Source organism: Carassius auratus, chromosome 45 (assembly GCF_003368295.1).
Source record: "Carassius auratus strain Wakin chromosome 45, ASM336829v1, whole genome shotgun sequence".
NCBI lineage: Eukaryota > Metazoa > Chordata > Actinopteri > Cypriniformes > Cyprinidae > Carassius > Carassius auratus.
The window spans coordinates 14,582,609-14,603,046 of NC_039287.1; the positions used below are offsets into that span (position 1 = coordinate 14,582,609).

At 37.4% G+C, this 20,438-nt stretch overlaps 1 protein-coding gene across 2 annotated transcripts; it reads left to right on the forward strand.

Moving 5' to 3' along the window:
* Positions 1-1,397: 1,397 nt before the first annotated feature.
* Positions 1,398-15,979, forward strand: LOC113063370 (hypoxia-inducible factor 1-alpha-like). 2 transcript variants are annotated; one of them, XM_026233700.1, is made up of 15 exons: positions 1,398-1,734; positions 7,964-8,154; positions 8,843-8,988; positions 9,068-9,152; positions 9,254-9,363; positions 9,673-9,875; positions 11,215-11,321; positions 11,441-11,588; positions 11,727-11,983; positions 12,952-13,178; positions 13,284-13,406; positions 13,484-13,815; positions 14,040-14,130; positions 14,282-14,399; positions 14,656-15,979. In XM_026233700.1, exons 1-15 carry the CDS (start codon positions 1,703-1,705, stop codon positions 14,808-14,810), a joined length of 2,325 nt encoding a protein of 774 aa, XP_026089485.1. In that variant the 5' UTR covers positions 1,398-1,702; the 3' UTR covers positions 14,811-15,979. The 2 variants fall into 2 exon arrangements, with proteins under 2 accessions (XP_026089485.1, XP_026089483.1); XM_026233698.1 differs by lacking the exon at positions 1,398-1,734 and adding an exon at positions 2,510-2,644.
* The last annotated feature ends 4,459 nt before the right edge of the window (positions 15,980-20,438 follow it).

The window sequence follows — 20,438 nt, forward strand, 5'->3', positions numbered from 1 at the left end:
CGAGGAAACTGATGAATTTCTGCTGAACATTTCATCATAAACACCAGATACCTCCCTAACCGACCATAAAATTGGCCAGAGTTAAGGCCTATTTACACCAAGACCAATATCTATTAGTTTAACCACATCCTGGTAACCAACCAAACACTTTTGCAACCACCTGCTAATCTGCCTGACTGAACATCCTGTAAAAGCTTGGAACTATTTTTGATTTGGAGATTAGACTTTGTCAAACCAACATTCAAAATTCAAAAACTTTCTCAACAAACCTTGATTTTCTAGTTTTATTTGAGTTTATAGACAGTTTGCATTCCTTGACTCATGAAAATAGCATTACATTTTTTTTTTTTTTATAATGGCTATGAACTGTTAACAACAGCAAAAATAAATAAATAAATAAGAATCCACACCAACACAATAACATATTGTTTTTATAAGTGTACTGCAGCTGTCATCCGCCCTCTTTAAATGAAATAATAAACAAATTCAAACATATTGAAAATGCTATTTTCATGTGTTAAGGATTGCAACCAACTCAAAATAAACTATAAAAGTAAGATTTGTTGAGCAGTCTGATATTGGCTTGGCAGAGTCTAATTTCACCATTCAAATAGTTAAAGTTGTAAACTTTAACATGACTGTACAGTCAGCAGATTACCAGTGCATTGCTAGGTGGTTGCAAGAGTGTGGTTTTGGCGAGTTGCTAGGTTATTTTAACTGGCTGTTCAGGTGCTCTGGCCAGTTTCTGGTTCATTCTAGGGCAGAAGTTCTCAACTCTGGCCCCAGTGGTCCACTTTCCTGAAGAGTTTAGCCCTCCAACCCTAATCAAACACACCTGAACAAACTAATCAAGATCTTCAGGATTGCTAAAAGGTTACAGACAGGTGAGTTTGATAAAGGTTGGAGCTAAATTCTACAGGAAAAGTGGCTCTCGAGCGCCCGAGTTGAGAACCACTGTTCTGGGTGGTTGCTAGTAAATGCCGCCTGGTTACTTGGAGTTGTTCCTCTTTTTGTTTTACAAGGTGGATTGTGTAATTTCTTTCCTTTCCTTAAAAATTGTCTTCCGCTACCTAATCGTTTTTTTTATTTTATCAAAAAATAATTCTAATCAATGATTATACACTATATTTTAACAGTAATTACTGGTTCTAAACGGCACTATTCATTGGCTAGTAAAGAAACACTTGAAAGGATGGTTGTAAGACAAACAAGTAATTCTAATTTACTAGATCTGTGGTGAGCTCGATAGTGGTCATGACATATTACCGTCGCGGTCAGCTGAACTGCTGCTCGGACTAATGTCCTGTCGTTTCTGTGAATGTCTTTTTGAGTGCGACACCGCCGTCTGAATTCATATGACTGTGCTCGCTCCCGTCAACCTCTCGTGACTCGTGAACGCGCGGGCTACATAGAGTAGTAGGAGCGCAGGCACGATTTATCTCTCAGTACCTAGCAGAAACTGCGCCAGCCGGTGCTAGACAAACGATTTGACCTTCAGCGAACCGGAGAGTTGATCTCTACCATTCAGACGTTTTCACAATAACCACATCGGACTAGAATCGTATCATTTTACCGCATCTGCTCGTTTTCTTTCGTAAACACAGTTTTATTTGTTAGCGAGTGGTGGCCACGTCCTTGATTTTTTTTTTTTCTGACCTCGCGGTTTGGAAAAACCTAACATTCTGAGTGGTTTTACCCAGGAATGGATAGTGGAGTTGTCACTGAAAAGAAAAGGTAGGGATTCCCGTTTTTTGTTTCGAATAAAGTGGTCTTCTGAGCAGAAATTGTTGCGTTTTGTGCAATAAACAGGCCTAAAGATATTCATCCCCGTCACACAGGACATGTCGCCATTTTGTGCTGGATGGCTAACCAAACGACAAGGAGCCAGATTTAAGCCCTCATACCGACTATTCCTCTTTAAACAACAATTTAAGCGATTTAAAGAATCAACTGTTGCTTTGTAACGCATTATTTTGGCCTTTTGGGGCAATAAGAGTGTGTAGTGTCTGTGGAAGGAAGCTAACAGAACTAAGTTGGCTGCATGCTCACCTAAACTTCCTCTGGTTTATTGCTTAAACTGTTGTAAACAGTTTATAAAGCTATAAACGTAATTCAGTTCTCTTGAAAATGTGTAAACACATTGGTTATGTAGGCACAGACCATAAATGTAACTCAAACTGCACGAATGATTGTATTAAACATAAAACACATGCTTTATCCTATAGTGTAGTAATCAGACAACTGTAACGTACGTCTGTCAGAATTGAGGAGAAAGCAAATGGCATAATCTTTGTCCTTTGCTCACTGGATACTAATCTTGTACACTGTATTCTGTTTTTTTTTTTTTGTGTGCTTGATTTAGTTAGGAATGTTTCATGTAGTTTATTGTCTAAGTTAAAAAGAGCCATGAGCTAGTCTCATGATGGAGCACTTGACCCCACTTGTGTTCACTTTAACTCGTCCTTCTTCAGTCAGGCAGTCTGGCATATTTGTGGATAAAGGACTGGGAGCAGGAGTTCGTCCTTGGGGTTTGCTGACAGTGTCTTATTCTTTGTCAGGCCTGTCATCAATGTGGGTTCAGATGAGATGAGATGGAAATAAGTGTTGGGATTACAGAGGCTGGAAAATGTTGCTTGGTTTTTCGGTAGGTGTGAATTTACTGGACGGGTGACTCTGGCATTGGAGTTAAGTGAAGGTCCAATGGGACACCATTTATATTGCGTTTGGCCTATTTCAGTTTTTGATTTGTTGCAAATACTGGTTAACCTATGATGTTTTGTTGAAACTTTCTCATTTAGGGTGATGAACATACATGTAATATATTGATACTTTGGTGTGTTGTTGTATGCAAAATTGCTATCGCAATTAAGATTTTTGCAGTTTATTTTGGATCATGGAATATTTCGTTGTTTAAATTTAGCTAGAAAGTTTTTTGTTTGTATTCTGTTTCACAGTCCTGTTCTTGATGAACCCTCTCAGGGTATTTGTATTCATGCATTTGACTGACACTTTTATCCAAATAAACTTGCATTGGAAGTGTATATTTTTTTTTTATCAGTTTCTATATGTTCAGTTCTCATGTTTGAGCTTCAGGAAAGCATACGGAAGATGAGCTTTTCCATATCTTATGTTTTAAATGTTTTTAAATGTTATATTGTAATATTTACCTAATTTTTTCATGTTTTAGAGATGATAAAGCTTTGCTGCTTTTACCAGATTTTTTTGTTCTTTGACTAATTGAATGCAGTTAAGGTCATGCCTAGATTTACCTGGCTTTTAAAGATAATCTCAATTTTTATTTGTTGTTATAACACTACTTTGTTATAGGGCTTTAGTTTATACCTCGTCTAAAGTGAATAATACCTTGTTTTCTGTGGCAGTGTTTTCTTCTGACATTATTTTGGTTGGCATCCAAGTTCAAGCTGCGACACGCTTTTTGCATCTCTTCTTTCAAATCTTAATCACTCTCGGCATTGACGTCAAAGCAACTAGCTTCCTGCCCTGTCTTGTGGCAAAACCTATTTGAATATTGAAATGTGGCCCCCCTTATGTTTTGCTCTTAAGGAGTGTTTTCATAAGCCTTTGGTTAAAAGGTGGTCTTTTGATTCTATCATTGTTTCTTGCATGTGATCTAAATGAATCCAATTATATTGGGAATCATGTTGTAAAACAGGCAACATTTTGGACCATTTGTATATTTGGGTTTACTGAGTTTCGTATTTTTTTTTTCTTTTCTTTCTGTTTTCTTTTTTTTTTTTTTCACCTTCGGTAGGAGCTCAAAAGCCCTATTATTTTCCCCCTGGGTGTTTTTAAAGGTTGTGATATTTGTGATGCTGTCTTAAGATGCAATTATGGTGAGATGTTCAAAAACTTTGAGTAATAATAAAAGAAATGCACCACCACAATAGATAAATGTGACTAAAATATCTATGTAAGAAATTGAATAAATGTAGATAAATTAGATGACTAATAAATTATTTGACACTAATTGACTAGACATTGATTTTATTAGCAACTTTGAAAGATCTTGTATAGTGTTTTTTGACAGTTAAAGTCTGTTACTATTAGAATTTGACAGGATGGGCATAGATTATTAAATCACAAAGTTGAATAATTAAAATTAAATGCACCGTTGCATTCTGCCAGTAAATACAGAAATGAGAAGCTGGTGATTTGCGTTTGGCAAATGGACCAAGAGAATACAGTAAATTAGATCTGCATAACAGATGCAGTATAATAACATGACTTCTTGGTGAGGTTATCAGCTTGATTTATTTTGTCTTCATGAGACAGATTAGCTTCAAAGCAAGTTCTTGTATTTTCTCTTCTTATTGCGTTTTGAAACCATACAATGCGACCTCTTACATTTTCAGTTAAAGGCATAGTTCACCCAAAAATGAAAGTTTTCTCATTAATTACTCTCCCCCTCATGTTGTTCCAAACCCATAAGACCTTTGTTCATCTCCGGGACACACATTAAGATATTTCTGATGAATTGCGAGAGCTTTTTGATCCTGCATAGACAGCACTGTAACTACCACATTCAAGGCACAGAAAGAAAGCACATCGTTTAAATAGTTCATGTGACTTCCAGGGTTTGTACTTTAATGAAAAACCTGGAAAAGTCATGGAATTTTAAAAGTGCAATTTCCAGGCCTGCAAAAGTTTTAGAAAAATTGGTCACTGTTGCATCATCACAAAAACTGTATCATTCGCACATCTTTTAAACGTCTGTTTAAATAATTCAGTAGTTGCATGATGCACAATTGTTATTTGTGCTCTCACAGTCACATCCAAAGCATGTGGATATAAATCAGTCTCACAAACACCTCATGAAAACCAAATGGAGTTATTTATTTGCAACTTATTGCTTCCAGATTCACATTCTGTAAAAATGCCCACCCTGGCACATATCCTCAAGCAGAGTCAGTTTTTATTCTTAAGTGAATGTGAGAAAGAAAATCGTTGTGTGTCAGAATATTGGAACTTTGCAGTCTTTAAGTCTTCCTTACTTTTTCGCCCTAAACAGTTTTCTAATTGAAATTCAGGTCCTGAGTTTAGTTGATAATATTGGTTAAATGCAGGGCTGTCCTTAGGGGGGTACAGCTGCAGTGTAAACAGACCTTGTACCTTTTTAAAATTAAGGGTGAACCACTGATGCACACAGACTATTTTAACAATGTCTCTTCTACCTTTCTGTGATTTGAACATGGTAGTTACTCTGCTGTCTATGGAGGGTCAGAAAGCTGTTTGATTTAATCAGAAATCTCTTAATTTGTGTCCCGAAGATGAACGAAGGTCTTGCGGGTTTGAAGCAACATGAGGGTGAGTAATTAATGACAGAATTTGGATTTTTCATCCTTTTAAGTTAAAAAGCTCCCCTTTGCTAAAGGGGCCTTCCAGCGACCCTGAAAACAGTCAATGATGTAGACATATATTAGTGAACAGTCCATATATGGAAACTGGCACGCATAGACACAAGCAGGCTCAAAACCACAATGAAATCTGTAAGGATGGAGATGGACCAAAATATTTGATTATTCAAATATTCGTTCAGTGGGTTGGCATTCGATTTTCAATTTTGAGATTCTAATATTCTTTTTTCGAACACCTGGCATCCCCCGCGAAACTTCTCATTCACCCTTGAATATGAATCACCCATGAGTGAACCTCATGATTCAGTTGATCTGGAAGACAAGACAAAAATGCAGAAGACCTCCGCTGTCTGGGAGCACTTTAAATTGAGTGAGGACAACACAAAGGCAGTGTGCCAAATATCAGATTTGGAACAGGCCTATCACAACAGTTCTGTAAGTAGTACACCTATAGTATATTGTTGTTGGTGTAAAAAAACAGAAACAGCTTTTATCCACCATGTTAATCAGTAATTTTACAAATACTTGCGAATATGGCAGTCATAAAATGTACAGTAGCCCAGCCTTATGATACGGAGTTTATTTTAAAAGTATAGCTCTTAACAGACGTGAGTGTTTTGTATCACAAGTGCAGTGTCCGTTCTCGGAGCATATAAGCCGTACCCGCTTGCTTCTGACTCACGCTGCTCTGTAGTTTGGAAAAAAAATGTTTATTCATTCTGAATGTAGCGTGTCCATATTACACCAAAATGTGACCGTGCACTCCTGTGCGTCCACAACAACAACACACCTGCCACGCGTGACGTTCGATCTAGACACGGTGTTAGAGAAGAATATGTTCAGCCCCTTCCCTCCAAAGCTTCGAATATTCGGTGTTGATTACTACCGAAGTTTCAAAGCTCAAAAAATGGTATTCGGACTAGCCCTAGATGTGTGTGTGTGTGTGTGTGTGAACGAGCATCCCCTGTGCACAGGGGTTTTCCTCTGTTTATGGCTAAATGATTTCCGTTTTGCTTCTGAAAATGCTTTGATAGGGAGGATGAGAGCAGTTAGGACACCGTCCCTCCATTGTCTTGCATGGCTTTGACAGTTGACACAATTCCTGCTCATTGTTTGTCATTGCTGCTTTGAGCTTGGAGCTCCTAGATGGGGAATATTTGTTGCATGGAAAGCTTATTAGCCATTTAAATAATCAATGGAAAAATGTAACGTGAATAGATTCTGCATCACTGTGCATTTATGTTTTAGAATCAGTGGGTGGCATTATATTTCTAAAAGAGGTGTTATCTGTAGCAATGGTTTGAGATGTGTGGCTTTCACACAGTGTAATTTGCTGCTTGGCCAGACAAATCACTGTTAATGGCTCGCGATAGAAAATTGAAAGTTATTTTGCTGAAATATGATAATACTATGCAGATGAACTAACACTACTATGAAGCTCTGACGGTTCTTGACCTCCGTCTGCTGACAATGCATTAGGAATTTTCAAATTGTTGCAATATTACTGTCCAGTCCAGCTTTAATTCTCAAAAGCTTCTGGGTGAATTAAACAGAATAACACCATTGACTCACTCCACACTGTCTGCTGTTTTCGGGCATTGACGTGTGTGTGCTGTTATTGCAAACGTGGGCTAAATCCAGTTCCTTAATGTTTCCGTATCTGGTTTCATTCTTGTTTGAGGCTTAACCTCTTTTGTCAGCTGACCTGATAAACATCTAAAAGATGTTTTTTTTTGTTGTTGTTGAATTAGCTTCTGATAATAGCTGAGGTTTTTAACTTTTTGCTTAAAGCCACTTCAAGACTGATGTTGAGTTAAATCCTAGAATTAAGAAAAGAAGTTTATCAGGGTTTTTAAGCCATTTGCCTTAAGTGTTAGCTTTTGTTAACAATGGAGAGTTTTCTACATCGGTAAACCGTGAATGAACAGCCGAAGGTAGCAGCATTTGTTAAAGGGCGTGCATTATATCGTTACTCTTTGTTTCTAGTGGCTTTGCTTGTTTTTTTTAGAGCTGTCCATTCTTGCAAAGAACTGAAATATTTGTTAAATGTGTGGGAGTCTGTCTTGGCAGTGACAGAATAGGCAAAGGTCCCAAGAGTAATAGACATGCTTCTTTAGAAATCATGATGAGACAGAGACTTATTTTAACAAAAAGCTTTTTTTGTGATGACATGTTTGTCAGGAAAGAGTTTTTTGTTGTTGTCCAAGAGCTATTTATTGTCCAGATTTTGACCTTGCATGTTTTTAAGACCAGTTACTTTATGGCTTGTTTGTGTGTAAAACTACCTTCTCGTGCACCGTAAAGTTAATGTTGGGAAATCTGAAAACGGTCTGACATGACATTTATCCCTGTTGGCTGGCTTCCAAGGATTGTTACTGTGTCTGTGTCAAAGTGTGTCTACCCTCCTTTCCCCAGCCAGTCACACTGAAACTATCTTTCTGGCCTGTGACGTTGCGTGTTTTGACGCAATTCAAATGAACGATTTAAAAAAAGTTGACCTTGCTGCTGCCTTCAAGCACTAGTGCAGGAGGTCTCATCACAAACACGGAGCAAAACTAAGGCCACACTGTCCTTCCTTATCTTTTCAGGGTGAGCTCGGAGCGCAGGAAGGAGAAGTCCAGGGATGCAGCGCGATCTCGCAGGGGAAAGGAGTCTGAGGTGTTCTATGAATTAGCACACCAGCTCCCTCTGCCACACAATGTCACCTCCCACCTGGACAAAGCCTCCATCATGAGGCTGACCATCAGCTACCTGCGCATGAGGAAGCTGCTGAGCTCTGGTCAGTATGCTCACTGGAATATTTACATGTGCAAAATAATTACACCGCGTGCAAAAGAGAATCAAAACATTGCCACAAGAGCATATTGGAAACAAATATTGTAAACGCTGAGTTGATGAACAGAGGGAAAAACCTGCAATCTGCAATGTCACTGGGGCAGAATCCTCAAAGAGTGCATATTAGTACTAATATGTACCTTTTAGACACTGTATGTACAAGTGCTGCATGATTAGCTGAAATTGCAATATGGCTTATTATGACTATCAAATTGCAAAAGCCGTGATTTAATTAAATAAATGTTCATTTACACTCAAGCAGCTCATAATCTACTGTTCTCTTCTCTGCATCTGCTCTGACTTTGGGATGTTTATAACATGCATTTGAGAACACATTTTCCTGAAATTGCAATGGGAAGCACTTATAAACCTGTCATTGTCAACAAAAGTAAATCTTTCTTTCCCTATATTTATAACATGTACTATTAGTATTTTGGTACTAATAAGGACCTTATCTTCTCTTCAGGGGTGCATAATAATACTAGTATTTATTTTTTAGGTACTAAAATATAGTTACAAACTGTTTTAACTCTCCAGATACTATATTTTCTGACAGTGTAAAAAAGAGGCTTAATGTGCTGCTATGACCATACGCTTATTAGATTGCTAAATGATGTGGTTTGGCTTTGCAGATGAAGAAGAGAAGGAGAATGAGGAGGAGAGTCAGCTGAACAGCTTTTATCTGAAGGCCTTGGAGGGTTTCCTCATGGTCCTGTCTGAAGATGGAGACATGGTTTATCTCTCTGAGAATGTCACCAAAAGCATGGGCCTCACACAGGTATGTTTATTTTGTTTTTTTGCTGTTAAGATTTAAGGCTTAAGTTGTGGCTAACTCTCTCTGCCATCTTTTCTTTCAGTTTGATCTGACTGGTCACAGCATCTTTGAATTTTCACACCCATGTGACCATGAGGAGCTGCGAGAGATGCTGGTCCATAAGACCGGTAAGTCACACGTGCTACACTGCAACATTTTCCTGCAAAAATATACACCAGCCATACATGATAAATGCATTAACAGCATTATTTTTTTTGTCAATGTGTAGGATCCAAAAAGACCAAGGAACAAAATACTGAGCGCAGCTTCTTCCTGCGTATGAAGTGCACGCTCACTAGCAGAGGGCGGACTGTCAATATCAAGTCTGCTACATGGAAGGTAAGAGATGCTGTATGAATGCTAACAAAGTTTCCTCGGACTGTCACTAATTTGTTGGTATCCACAGCCTATACATAATTACCCCCTAGCATTGCCTTTTCCTGATATATTTTTGTTCCCTGATTTGCTGATATATAATGGTTCATTAATTTTGATGACATTAGAATCATACAGGAAATATAACAAGGAAGAAGGAAAGAAAAAGTGGCTTGAACCTTATTGTGCACAGAGCATCCTTATAGTACTTATGACACATCTGTTATAAAAAGACTTTAAACTGAAGTTTCCCCCTTCTCTCTTCTGATGCAGGTTCTTCACTGCGCTGGTCACGTCCGTGTGCAGGAGCGCAGCGAGGATTCAGGAGACTCTGGCTTTAAAGAGCCTCCTCTGACCTACCTTGTGCTCATCTGTGAGCCCATTCCTCATCCCTCGAACATTGAGGTGCCTCTGGACAGCAAGACCTTTCTTAGCCGCCACACTCTGGACATGAAGTTCTCGTACTGTGATGAAAGGTTAGCAGGAAGATTTGATGGCCTCATATTCACCTTATCTTGCAAAGTGCAAGAAAGCTATTTCCTGTCATGTGCAAGACTTCCGATTTATTAACCGCTATAGGAAGACAACTAGAAGATTAAAAACCAAGTGCAGCAAATGGTAAAATGATACGTGCTACAAACCAGTGTGTTTATGATTATAATAATTAATTAAAAGAACTAAATATACAAGTTTGCAATGTAAGGCAGCATAACGAGACTTTAAATTAAAAAAATAACTGAAAAATAAAAATAACTAAAGCAAATGAAATCAGAAGCCTTGCACATTAAAATAATGTGCTCTTATGTTAAGAATAGCACGGATACATCCAACAGAAAAAACTATTTCCCTCGGATTATCTAGATAGATTGGTGCACAGCTCCTTTTCTTTGTTTTGTTGAAGTTTAAATGGTTTGCCCCACTTTATGTCACCATTTCTTTCTTTTTTTCTTTTCTTTTTTATATGTAATTGCCTTTGTCTTGATGGTATCTATCCCTAGCAGTGAAAACTATGTGGGCTTACCAGTTGTTGACATCTTTGAATAAAAGCAATGCTGCAGAACTAGGCTAGTAGGCCAAAGTACAAAAGCTTGTGTTGTGAACGTTTACAAATGTTATTAACTCCACCTAGTGGCAGAAGCCGGTAATATATATATTTTTCACTGTCGTGTTTTATGTGTATGTAGTATGTACATACTATAATAACTAGTTACTATCCCTAAACTCATCTATGAACTGAAGGGGAAAAAAAATGACTAAAAAAGATAACCGAAATAAACATATTTGAAAGCTATATGTAGTAATATTTATTATTAAATTAATTTCTTTATTTTAATAATAACAGGATAAAAAACTAATTAAAACAAATTAAAATGGCAAAAGCAGACAACAGAATTAGTAAAACTTTAAACTAAAATTACATTTTAAACTGAAAATAGTTTAGTATATGAATAATACAGCATATTTTTGTGTTCGAAACACTGTTTTTGAGCAAAATCATTACAGCTGTAGATTAGACATGTATGTGAATTACACAGTTTCTTTTGCACGTAATATTACATTACTCACATGTGAACTCAATGTAAAGGCTAGCTGCTATAAATTCTTTGGCCACAAACAGTGAATACACAGGATTCAGCATTCTTGTTCACATTAGGATCAAATGCATGGTGTTGCGTGAACATAAAATGGGTTAAGGAACAAAGAAGACTGAGACCCCTCTGTATTAGACTTCTCACATCCAGATCACGTTGAAGTGGCAGTTGTTTCAGCATGTAGCTATAATTGCATACCAAATCCTCTCACTCTTTCCCAAAGGATCACAGAGCTGATGGGATATGAGCCAGATGATCTCCTGAACAGATCTGTGTACGAATACTATCATGCCCTGGATTCAGATCACCTCACCAAGACACATCACAACTGTGAGTACCCGGACAGAATGCATACCTGATCATGATAGAGGTTTCACTTTAACGTGCAAAACTGTTACAAAAGATGTCTTGTGGAAAACCTCTTATTGCAGAATGTCATTTTTCCCCAGTGTTCGCCAAGGGCCAGGCCACCACAGGCCAGTACCGCATGCTGGCTAAGAAAGGTGGTTTTGTGTGGGTGGAGACTCAGGCCACTGTTATCTACAACCCCAAGAATTCTCAGCCGCAGTGCATTGTGTGCGTCAACTTCGTTCTCAGGTACATATTCGGTTTTGTCACATATTTAGTGGAACAGTGGTTTTATGAGCAAAATATTGTGAAAAGATCTTTGCTGTATTTCGTGTGTATACAAATGTGTCTGATCATAATCCATCTTGAACGTTCTGTCCCGTCCAGTGGCATTGTGGAGGGGGATGTTGTCCTGTCCTTGCAGCAGACTGTGACAGAACCTGAGGCTGAGGAGAAAGAGAACAAGGAGATAGAAGATGAGGCCTCTGAGGTGGACATACTCAAACTCTTCAAGCCAGAAAACCTCAAGTGTCCCATAAAGAGCTCTGAACTTTATGAGAAGCTGAAAGGGAAGCCTGAAGCTCTTACTGTGTTGGCGCCTGCTGCAGGAGACACCATCATCTCTCTGGACTTCAACAACTCAGGTGCGTCCTGAAAGATGGTTAAGTGTTCAAATGGAACATATTAAGCTTTGCTCACTTTGATTTGCAGCAAATGTAAGGCAGATGTTTTCAATGAGAGCTGGCATGAGCAAAGAGCATATATATTCTCCTTCTCATTGTTCTCATCTTGTTTAATCATAGATGATATCCCTGCAACTTGTATGAATGCTTTCCCTCCACAGTGTTCATTTTTAGTGGCAAAAAAGTGTAATTGTCCAAATAAAGTGACATTTTTAACAGCAGCGCAGTTCAATAGCTGTGGCTCGTTGTGCAGCCCACCAGTATTGTAAGGCAACCAGAAGTTGAAGAAGAACGTCTACTAGCAACTGACAGCTCATACACTTCTGTTGAAAAGTTTGGGGTTGGTAAGATTTTTGTAATGTTTATCCAAAAAAAAATTATATTATGCTCACCAAGGCTGCATTTATTTATTAAAAACATAATAATGTATTTAAAATGAATTCTTATTTTAATATATTTAAAAATGTAATTTATTCCTGTGATAGCAAAGCTGAATTTTCAGCAGCTGTTAATCCAGTCTTCAGTGTCACATGATCCTTCAGAAACTATTTTCATTAGGATTCTGTGAATAGTAAGTTGAGACAAACAGCATTTATTTGAAATGGTAAACTTTAGTAACAATGTAAAATAATTAAATCTCACTTTTAATCATTTGAATGCATCCTTGCTGAATAAAAGTGTTAAAATTGTTCTCACCCACCCCCGAAAAATAAATTCTTACTGGCCCCAAAACTTTTGAATGTACCTTGATATAATGCAATTCCTCTGCAACTTTGTAACCTTTTTAATGACTGAAAACATATTTACTAATCCTCTGAGACTGTTATATGAGAAATATGGATTCATAATCTTAGTTTCTGAACTAAATATGCACATAATTCCTTGGTGTGCTTCCAATAATCATTTATCAATAATTCAATTTCCTCCAGATTCTGACATGCAGCTGCTGAAGGAGGTGCCCCTCTACAATGATGTCATGCTGCCCTCCAGCAGCGAGAAGCTGCCCATCAGTCTGTCTCCTCTGACCCCCCTTGACTCCACCCCAGTCCTGACCAAACTAGAGACCGGAGCGGAGGACTTCCCTTTCTGCTCTGCTTCTGATCGTGGTCCAGACTCCACAAACTCATCTTCCACATCTGGACTGGGCTCCTCGAGGGTAAGTACTCATTAAACGTTTGCATTTTTTTAGCTGCTATTTTTAGTCTTTTAAAAGGATTGCTTCTTTTTAATGGTAAATGAGATTCTGTGTGTGTATTTTTAGCCCAACAGCCCCATGGAATACTGTTTCCAAGTAGACTCAGACATCAGTTCTGAATTCAAACTGGACCTGGTTGAGAAACTGTTTGCTATTGATACCGAGGCAAAGACCCCTTTTAGCTCCCAGGTAACCCTTTAACTGAAATATTTCCCTCTGTGGTCATTATTGCATTGCTTAAATTTCACAAGACTGTGATTTTCTAGGCCATGGAGGATCTCGACCTAGAGATGCTGGCTCCATACATCCCAATGGATGATGACTTCCAGCTGCATATCCCCTCTAAACTGGATCCGCTCCCCTCTGGCCCTCACTCTGTGTCCGCCATGAGCTCCCTGTTCCAACCCTTACCCTCCCCTACATCTCCAGCCTCTTCCTCCAGCAGCGTAGTGAAGCAGGAGCCGTCATCCCAGGCCCCTTCACCCCTGCACCTGCTGCAGGAGGTGTGCAGTGCCCCTGTGTCACCCTTCAGCGGCAGTCGCGATGTTTCCCCTGCTCGGTCTCCCACCCCACAGAACAGCAATCAGCTCAACAACAGGTAGAGCTCTCACTGGCATGACGTCCTGCTGGCATCATCTACAGTACAGTCAATCTCAGTCAGATCAATCCTTTAGCAGAGGGATCGGATAGCTGATCTGTATTAAACTGCAATTAGATTAAAACCAAGGTTCTACCATTAGCATAGAGCACGGATTCGGACTTCATTTATATGTCACTACTAGTAAATTAACTGATTTTGTATTTGTTGCTCCAATTTCACAGAGAGCTGTCACCAAAGATGCTAGCCATCCAGAATGCTCAACGTAAGAGGAAGTTGGAGGAAGTGACATCACTTTGTGAGGCTGTTGGACTGGTCAGTCTGAAAATAGATTAAGTAAAAATGAATAAACTGATGAAAACCCACTTACAGAATAAACTCCTAAATCAAAGAAGGAAAAAGCTTATGTGAAACATTGTTAAATGATTCTTGAAAAAGAGTTTAACCACTCTCCAATTTCCTGCAGGGTGCTTTGCTTCAGAGTGTGGACAGTGTTGTCGAACCTGGAAAGAGGGCAAAGGTTTTAGAGGTTAAAGGATCGAGTATGCTTGGAGGAAATAAAACCATTCTCATACTGCCCTCTGGTTAGTAACAAGACCATCAAACTCTGCCATGTAGTTTATGAATTTTTAAATGCAAGTGAAGTAACTTTATATTAAAATACTAGCAAAATTAGTATCAAAAGTGTAAAAAAAAATTTAGTGTATTCAGTTCGCAGGGAAATACTTTAGTACTTTTTACTTGACGGTAATGCAACTTGTAATTTTTTGAGTTCCATCTTAGCATGTAAATACAATGGTCAATTAATTAGCTCATCTCTTTTCCCTTCTGATTCTGCAGATGTGGCCAGTCGCCTGTTGTGCAGTTCTTTAGAGAGCAGCCATGGGCTGCCTCAGCTAACACGTTACGACTGCGAAGTCAACGCTCCCGTGCAGGACCGCCATCATCTCCTGCAGGGAGAGGAGCTCCTGCGTGCTCTGGACCAAGTCAACTGAGCTTTGCTGTGTTAAGCAATTCTGGACACTGCATCCCCATCTCTGCCCACTGCCCCCTGGATCCCTGAAATCAGCTTCCAGTTTTTCTCCTTTTATTCCAAGCCCTAATATCAAGCCCTCTATAAACCCCAGTGTATTAAAAATGTACTAGATGACCTGCACCTTTTATTTTTTTCACCAGTGATGTGGAGAGGAGCCCAGAGGGAGTCCATCCATCCCAGTGTGTAGAGGGCCTGGAGACAGAGGAGTGTAATATAACTTAACAGTGGCAGCAACCAGACAAGTGTTAAGAGCCTTAATGTTAAATGCACACTGATGCACAGATGCTTACACCTACAATCTCTCGCACTCCCTCTGGATTCCCTGTTTTCACCTAAAAATAAATCCCCGTGGTGTTTTATCCTCTTCCCCAAAGCGTGTGTATTGTAGCTACAGTCGCACAATCTATTTTCTTAAGATAAAATACCAGCAGTCCATGCAATATATGAAACCATTTTTATGAATATGTACTTTTAATGAAAGATTGAACAATTTATTTTCAAGAGTTTTGTTGTGTAGCGGTTATGTGAGTTGTGTGTGTGCACTCATAGCCTCAGTGGTTAAACGCTGTCGGATATTTATGAGTGTTGCTTTCATTGCAATGGTATTTGCTTATTTCACTAAGTTTTCTCTTGAACAGTACAGATGAATTGCAAAAGAGCCATTGAAAGTAATGATGGAGAATGTGCAAAAAAGGGAATTCAAAATCATGATGTGGTGTTCTCATGATGGTTTTTGTCTCAAAGAGGTTGAAACAGATTTATAGTTTAATTATGCAATGGATTTTTATATTTTTCTGTTTAGTTCTGGACGTGGTAGATGCTTAATGTAATTCATGCTTAATGAGCTGTTTTAGATCATACAAAAAGCTGATGTATCATTTATCCCAGTTTTACAGGTATTTATAATGGCATTAGAACATGAATGCTTAGTTTAGTTCAGATGAATGTTAGCCTTTTGACAACGTCCTGCAATTATTTTATGAGCTTTTATCTTGTTTTTCAATAGGAAAGACATATTATTTTATGTTACTGTAATCTTCATTTATCTCTGCAGACTTCTCCTTTATTCTCTTAACACTAAATGTTTTGTTTATTGCATAATCAGTAAAAGACAATTGTGGACCAGAATTTTGTGATGTTTCAATTGACGTGACACTTTTTACAATTATTATTATTATTCAGGACTACGTTAAATTACATTTGAAACAGAGTGACAAAACACTTCTATGATGGACTTTCAATATCTAAATTATTTTTGTGGAGATTAAAGTTCAAGTGTCTGCACATTGAATAGAAATGCTAAAATTCTCGGTGGGGAAGTTATTTGGAACATAGTTTGGTGTAATTTTAATTAATAATAATAATAAATAAATAAAAGCAGTGAAGCAGCCAAGTTTTAAAATATAAACTTTTATTTTATTATAAAATATTATTTAAAAAAATTAAATTGTGAAAAACACAGGACACACACTCGTCTGTGGGGGTGACGTCTGAGGCTGAGACTAAGAAAACCCCAACAATAGTATTAACATTCATGGTTTAAATATCACGATATGATATCGTCAATCATTTTTTGCTGTTTAAAATGGTATAACCGTTTTTCAAATATTCATGAAATCAACATGAATTTAGAGATTACATTTCAAAGACTGAACTTCATGTTTTTTGCAATCTGGTTTCTTTTACCGTTCATTTCAGTGAACGAGTTAAAAAAAATGTCACTGAAATGCATGAAACCTGGGTACCTTTTTCTGTTAGATTGTAACAATACAGGTGATTAAATTACACTGAATCACTTTCCTGCATGTTTAATGACTGATACATTTTGGTCCTGGACAAGATTCCTACATTGCAATTTTGCACCAGCCTTAAACCTAAAATAATTTTCATTCTTCATGCCCTGTTAAAGGGATACTCCACCCTAAAATGAAAATTTTGTCATTAATCACCACCCTTGTACCGATGTCGTTCCGAATCCGTAAAAGCTCAGTTCATCTTCGGAACACAATTTAAGATATTTTAGATGCAAACCTGGAGGCTTTAGACTTTCCCATAGACTGCCAAGTAAATAACAGTGTCAAGGTCCAGAAAAATGTGTCATCCGCGCCAAATTCTGCACTGTTTCTACATTCTGCTTTGATTTGAAATAAAACGGCACATCCTTGTGGTGCGGATGACACAGAAGAGCACACACAGCAAGGTGATATGGAGTGACACAGAGGAGACTGCTGACAAAGGAATTATTGAATAACGTCATTATTGTTTTCTTCACTTACAAAAAGTGTTCCCATCGCTTCATAAAACCCAGATTGCACTTCTGATGGCAGATTGAGTATTCTGACGACTACTTTTCATACCTTTTCTGGACCTTGACACTGTTATTTACTTGGCAGTCAATGGGACAGTCTCAAGCCTCCAGGTTTTCATCAAAATATCTTAAATTGTGTTCCGAAGACGAAAGGAACTTTTATGGGTTTGGAACGACATGGGGATAAGTGATTAATGACAAACTTTTCATTTTGGGGTGGAGTAACCCTTTAACCTCAAAACTGCTGCTCCGATGTGCAAACTTGTCAAAGATGCTTACTGTAAAGAAAAGAGCGCAAAAGCATCACTAGGTTTAAGAATAATATTACTCTGAGCCAGAGTGTTGGACATGTTGATTGAATTAATTGGTTTCTAAATTATATAATGAGAGAAAAGCCTGCTGTGGTGGATGGGGTAGAGAAAAGAGGTTTGGAGATGGCCCTCTATCCCCTTTTTGTATAAGAGCTGTAGTGGGAACATATCAGAGACTTACTGATGGTAAAATCCTTCTGTTATGAACTTAGATCTTAAAAGTCACTACATAAGTTAATTCTAGATGATTCTTCAAATAGAGGCTCTTCTCCTTTTTAAGATGTGTCTGATCTGCTGTGCAGTGAGTCAAATAGTTAGCAACACTGAACCTGCTGTGAGTCCCACAGTTATCAACACCAACTCTGCAGTGAGTCTGGAAGCAGACAGCAATATTGACTCTGCAGTGAACCCCAGAACAGACGAGGCTGAGTCCCACTGTTGTTTTCAACACTGACTGCAGTGAGTCTCACAGCAGATAACAACACTGACTCTGTGGCAAACTCCACAGCAGATGGAGCTGTTGTCTGTTCAGTTCATTTAGCAAATGTTGAACACAGAAAAGTTAGGCTACATAGTGTTGCTTTAAGGTATGTTAACTTACACTTTTTTTAATGCATCTTATGCTCAGTATTTATAGAACTTGGCCTGTCTAAACTCATACGGACCAAAAATGCTTGACATGTTTTTAAATTCCTGCTTGGTATTTAAAGACACAAAGCTTCTGTTCAGGATTCAGGACTGGAATGAAATCACCTCTGTGCGTGTTAGCAGTTTATTCTTTGTTTTGTTAATCAGGTGGCTTTGAAATTGTCCATCCCATCCCTACATCCCATATTAATTATAGACTATGATTAATTCATATAGTTGCATTTTTCAACAATTTATGGTCAAAAATCCTTGTTATGGAAACCACATCCATCTAACAATCATATCTTCTTTAGAGTCTTAAATCGTATTACTACTTGGGTATGTTTAAATATTGAATATAGTTTCTGATTTGTATTTTTATACCATCCCTCCATTTGCTTGGATGTTCAAATACTGTATTTAATTATAGTGCATATATAGTAAAAATGTAAAATATATTAATAAAATATAAAAAATATATAATAATAAAAAATATATATTTTATTTAAAAAATAAAACAAAATATATATTTATAATCAAAATGTTTATTAATAATAATAATAATAATAATAATAATAGTAGTGATAATATCACTTGTGAATCGCCTATTATCCCAAATATATGTATTACTACTACCCCAAATTTTAAAGAAGTGACTTTTATATCCCTACTGACAACAGGGAGCAATGAAAAGTATAAATTTACTCATCTTATTTTCACAGAAACCCAGACTGTCATATAATCACTTTGTCTGAGATACAGGGACAGTTCACCCAAAAATAAAAATTCAGCAAACCCTACTTCTGCTGATGTGTTTTGGGGTGAAGGTCTATAAAGCATCTAAAAGGTTCCTGATGTGACTGACTTGCAACTAACCTTCGAAGCGAGCAAACACGTTCTGGATGATGTGAATGAAGAGTTTCGGGACCGCAGGGACAGAGTGGTGAACTTGCTTCCAATGAAATGCTAGAAGTGAGTATTTAGTAGCAAAATGTTTTTATTGTGAAATGTATTGCCTACTTTAAAACAGTTTTGACTGCATAAATTTCTTTACACATCATTTGAAATTAATAAATGATATAAGTATTTTTGATACACGGGAAATGTGCCATGGTCGTTATGAGAGCCAAAAGAAATCATCAGTGCAAATTCCATCTGGAGTGATGCTGCTTAACCTGACACGTTTAGTTCAGAAATGTGCTTTTGAGTACCAAAAGTGGCAGGACAAAATTGCAGTGAGCTGGTGAAGTTTAATACTATGCACTGAATAGTATTTTTTCTTTCTTTCTTTATTTTTAAGCTCCTTTTCAGTTTGTATAACTTTGATTTACTAGTGTGCATTATTCATTAATACATTTGTACTCGGGCTGCAAAGGAAAAAAAAAAAAAACTCATAGGAGAAAGCCACTCAGAATCTGAGGTGCGTTAAACCCCACCAGGAACTTTCCATAGTAAAGTATGAAACCTTTTTGTCCACAGGATGGAAACATTCAAGTTTTGACTTTTTATCTCATAATTCTGACTTTTTCTCTAAATTCTGAATTTCTATCTCACAGTTTGGTCTTTTTCTTCAGAATTATTTTCCTGGTCCCCATCTCTCAGGACCAGAACCTGGCCTTTGGTATATTTCATATAGTGAATTTGTCATTTTACCTAAATATTATCACTGTATGTAATGTATATGTTTATTTTTCCCTTTCAGTAAAAAGTAAAATCCAGAGAAGATTCAAGTGGTAAAATTATTCAGCTACGAGTCATGTCAGATGACATTGCGTAATCTAATCCACAGTGCTTTATTTAATAATATGAATGTTTGAATACTAAAGCATTAGTTATATTTTGGTTTGGACAAAAATAAATAATACAATTAGATACATCCTCCTGTTGCATTTCTAGCTTGATCATACTTATAATTTTTTGCTTTGCTTAACCTGTTACGTTTTTCATATACAGAATGCATAGATTTTAGATCAAGAAAACCACCAAATGTAGGTTAAGGTTTTATGTTTTCAGAAAGCATTAGTGGTATTACATTGCTTTGGCCAAATCATTTTTAAAAAGTTTGTTTTAATAAAAGTATGATCAAGGCCACTAGAAAATGAAAAGCCATGCAAAATCTCCCTCTAGTGGAGGTGTTTACAGCGTTGGTTCCCTTTTTAATACACAGGTGTATTTATCTCAATAAATTAGAATATCGTGGAAAAGTTAATTTATTTCAGTATTTAATATACGAGTTTCACAATTTGAGTTGAATTACTCAAATAAATGAGCTTTTCCATGACATTCTAATTCATTGAGATGCACCTGTATAAAAGCTTCGACAACACTTTTTTAGACAACA